General features: G+C 37.5%; 1 protein-coding gene across 1 annotated transcript; it reads right to left on the bottom strand.

The window, feature by feature from the left end:
• Positions 1-970: 970 nt before the first annotated feature.
• LOC118974525 (olfactory receptor 4A16-like) lies at positions 971-1,918 on the bottom strand. Its single transcript, XM_037027984.1, has one exon. The coding sequence runs from the start codon at positions 1,916-1,918 to the stop codon at positions 971-973; it is 948 nt and encodes a 315-aa protein (XP_036883879.1).
• Positions 1,919-4,277: the final 2,359 nt, after the last annotated feature.

Below are 4,277 nucleotides of genomic sequence, written 5' to 3'. Positions count from 1 at the left end.
TTGTGCATTTAACCAAATATGGTATCATCTTCCATCTAGACACCCTGTACTTCAAATGCACAGGCATCAAAATGAGAAACAGAAGTAATCTGGAAGACAAAATGCTTAAGGCAGCTGCTAAAACCTATTGTACACATACAATAACAAACATCAAAATTTTGAAATAAAATACAAACTGATAGTAACCAGAGGGGACAGGAAAGAGGGATGCTGGGGGAAAACAGAGGAAGGGCCATCAAAGAACATGTACGGAGGACATATGAATAAATTCAAATGGCGTACATTTGATGTTGGGAGGTGGGGATGGGTGGGGAGGGAAGTATGGTGGAGTGAAAGTGGAGACAACTGTACTTGAACAACAACAAAAAATAAATAACACTGTCTTAACCTTAGAAATTTGTCCTAAACATTAGCAAAATTGCTTTGTCATTATTTTGTATAAAACAAATTTTCAAAGGCAGCTTGTTTTTCACTTTTCAAAGGAAAAATAAAACTCTTCTAAAGCCTATTTCAATATAAACAATAAAGAACAAACTGACAATAACCAGAGGGGAGAAGGTAGGGGCATAGCAGAAAAAGATGAAGAGGCAAGTCAAGAAACAAGAATAAGGGACATATAGGCATGGACACGGTGGAAGGCATTGACTGTGGGAGGTGGGGTTTGGTGGTATGGGGCAAGGGAAAGTAATGGGGAAAAAATCAGGACAATTGTAAATGAACAATGAAAAAGAAGGGTACAAGTTGAACTCAGATTATTCTTCCAAATAATAGGGAAAATACCTGTGCCTTTTAATTCATCCTTCTGTATTTCTGTATTACATTGATTCTAACCTCAATGGGTATTTGTTCTACTTTTGATACCTTCTATGAAAAAAGAAAAGCATCCCAAGAGAATACATTCAGTTAACTAAGTCATCCATTGTTAGAACGCACTGCCTCTTTCTTGTTTCAGAATTAGTAACAAGTGCATTCAATATGAATGACACATTCTCAGCCTATCTATACCTAACTTCCTACACCACAGCTTCTTCATAGCATTTGTCATATCTGAATTTCTCAAAGTGTATATTAGACGATTCAACATGGGAGTGACAACAGTATAAGCCACACTTATGAATTTATCAACAGATAAGTTAGACACAGTTCTAACATGCATAAAAATGCAGGGAACAAAAAAGAGAGCAACCACCGTGATGTGGGAACCACAGGTAGACAGGGCTTTGCGCCTCCCTTCCTGACTGTGAGTTTTAAGGGAACTTAGGATGACTCCATAGGATATTAGTAGACAAATAAAGATGACTGTACAGATTGCTCCACCATTGGCAACCACAGTGAGGTCTAAGAAGTAGGTGTCAGTGCAGGCAAGTTCTAACAATGGGTACATGTCACAGATGAAATGGTCAATAACATTGGGGCCACAAAAAAGGAGGCTGTACACAAAGAGAAGTTGGACCAGAGAATGAACAAAACCTCCAGCCAGGGACACCACCAACAGCAGGATGCAAACCTGTCTATTCATGATGGTTGTGTAGTGCAGTAGTTTACAGATGGCCACATAGCGATCATAGGACATGGCCACCAGCAGGAAGATTTCAGCACCTCCAAAAAGTTGTCCCAAGAAGAGCTGTCCCATGAAAGCTGAGAAGGAAATTGTCGTTTGACCACAGAGTAGGTCTATGATCAATTTGGATGAAATGGCAGTTGAATATGCTGCATCCATGAGTGACAGATAGACAAGGAAGAGGTACATTGGGGAGCCCAGAGAGAGGCTGGCAAGAACAGTCACCACAGTGAGCAGGTTGCTCACCATTGTAACAAGGTAAATGAGTAAAAATATGACAAATAATGCTTTTCGGCCCCCAGGATCCTGAGTGAGGCCCAGGAGGACAAATTCTGTCACATTGTTACTATATCCCATTTAGTCTTCTCTAAAGCCTGTTTCTAGGAGGAGAGGTCAGGAGAAGGAACCTGTAATGAAATTGTGAACATACTATGAATACATTCACTGTATCTTCGTGTACCTACTCATTATTTTATCTTCTACAGGGGTTTACACACAATAAAGGTTTGCTAAACATCTATGATTTCTTCTTCCTAATAGCCAATTTCATCTTCCCTTGACAATTCTGCTTCTCCTCAGATGATTCAGGCCAAGGTTTTCCCTCTAAGTCTTAGTGGATTGTCGACAGAAAAAAGTGTCAAAGACCCCACAGACAGTCACATCATTAATAGAGCCTATTTACATTTGATCTTAGCCAAAAGGCCAAGAAGTGATTAACAAAGCCTATTTAAACTGTCAGTCCTGGACACACAAGTCAGCAATGACTTACTCTCTGGTGGTGACAAAAAAAATCTCTAAATAAATTGGCATGACCTCAGGCCTTTGACTTCATAGTATTTGTAGTGAGACCTTTATACTATAATTAATGAAGCACAAAAAAATGTCTCTTTTGAAATAACTCACTTAATACTATGATAAGTTGCTATTAGGTGTTCAGTCTTTTATGTCACAAAGGATGTCAGTCTTCATTGATTATCAATAAATTTCCACAGACAGGACTATATCCAACCATAACATAATTAATATATTCTTCCCTAATACAATTACTTAGTTAGACTCTGTGACTCTCAGCAGCGTTTCAGTTTCTTTTTTTTCTATCAGTTTTTGAAGAAGTTGTAATTTCCTCAATGTAATCATTGTCTATCCTACAACCCTCAACACAGAGACACTATTTAGACTTTCACCAAATAATTTTGAAATTCACTGACTGCTGACTATCATGAACTCTTACATTACCAGCAGGTATTATTTTTTCAAAACTCTTGGGGTGACCTAGCTATTGAGGAAGGGGAACACAGGTGCTGAAAAGAGAGGTAGAAGACAATGAGACATGGTTGTATTTATAATTTTTCCAAGGTACTGAGAGAGCTCAGATGGAGCTTTGGTGCCCAGGTTCCAAAAATCAGCATACTCAAGGGATGAGCCCAACATCAGTGTAAAAAGGCATGGAGGTGAGTCATTTTTAAATGTAATTCCAACTCTGTCTCAGTTTGCTTTTTGGAAGATAAAGGGCTGGGACTAGACAATCTCAGAAACTTTGTCCAGTCTTATCTTCCATGGGACTCATTGTGCAACCCCATCTTACAGTCTACTCTACTGACTTTTTCATATTTTTATAACAAAATAGAAATATTCAAGCCTATAACTGCTCATTAAAAAAGGTAACCCAGTGGTAAGTGGCATTTTATCATTAGAGACCAAATACTGATTACAAGTTACTCTATTCAGATTATTCTCATTTAATACCCAAAACACCCTTTCAGGGAGAATGTAGCACAGTGAAGAATCACATGGACTCTGGAGACACATTGCCTGTGTTGAAATCCTAGCCTCACCACTTACTACTATGTGACCTTGGGCAACCTAATAAACCTTTCTGTGCCTCACTTTCATCCTTTTTACAACAGGGATAACAATAGAGCCTGCCTCTTGGATTGTTGTTTTATTACAACAACCATTTGGCATCCATGGATGCCAGCCAAAATTCTAGGTATTTAATTTGGATATATTAATTCTAGGTACTTAATTTAGGTATCTATCTGTCACTCATGGATGCACCATATTCAACTGCATTTCACCCAAGTAAATACCTAGAATATTGGCTGGCATCCAGTAAAGGTTGAATAAATGATAACTATCACTAATGTTCTTGAAGGCTTCACAAATAACATTGTATCACAAGGAACCATTTGAGTCTTTGTCAATGTGGTGAGAATTATAGACATAGGCCAAGGATAAAAAGAATATTATACTCTATGAAGCCCTATTTATCCTATATAGGATAAAATTACATGTCTCAGGAATTATCTATTGGATTACACATGAGTAGTAGTATTCACCTGTGATGCAATGTATTTAGACTAGAAGCAAGGTGAATAACATGGAAAAAGTGGGACACATACATCACAGGAAGAACTGAATAGCATAAAGTGACAGAAACAAAAGGATCGAATCAGGAAGGTGAAATTATATTGAAGAAGTAAATATCCAGAAGTGAAAGAATATTAATGTGACTATTAAGTGAGATTAATACTCTTTTTTAAATTCTTCTTCAGAAAATTTTTCTTTCTTGAGAAAGTGTTAGAAGCCTGATCCCAAGGGATCTTCAAGGGTTTACTCAGGAGGCATCTTAAAATGCTATAAGAAATAAAGACAGAATGCAGCTTAATAGAGAAAAGCATAAAAAATTATTTAAAAAATTGATTTCTCAGATTCC

This window comes from Sturnira hondurensis, unplaced genomic scaffold, assembly GCF_014824575.4.
Source record: "Sturnira hondurensis isolate 20B ecotype Veracruz unplaced genomic scaffold, ASM1482457v3 Scaffold0019433, whole genome shotgun sequence".
NCBI classification, from domain to species: Eukaryota; Metazoa; Chordata; class Mammalia; order Chiroptera; family Phyllostomidae; genus Sturnira; species Sturnira hondurensis.
Note: the sequence above shows the minus strand (reverse complement) of the source record. Positions and strands in the feature narration are given on the sequence as shown.

Excerpts from the sequence above, each read along its gene's own strand:
- LOC118974525 (XM_037027984.1), bottom strand. The coding sequence starts at position 1,918 with ATGGGATATAGTAACAATGTGACAGAATTTGTCCTCCTGGGCCTCACT.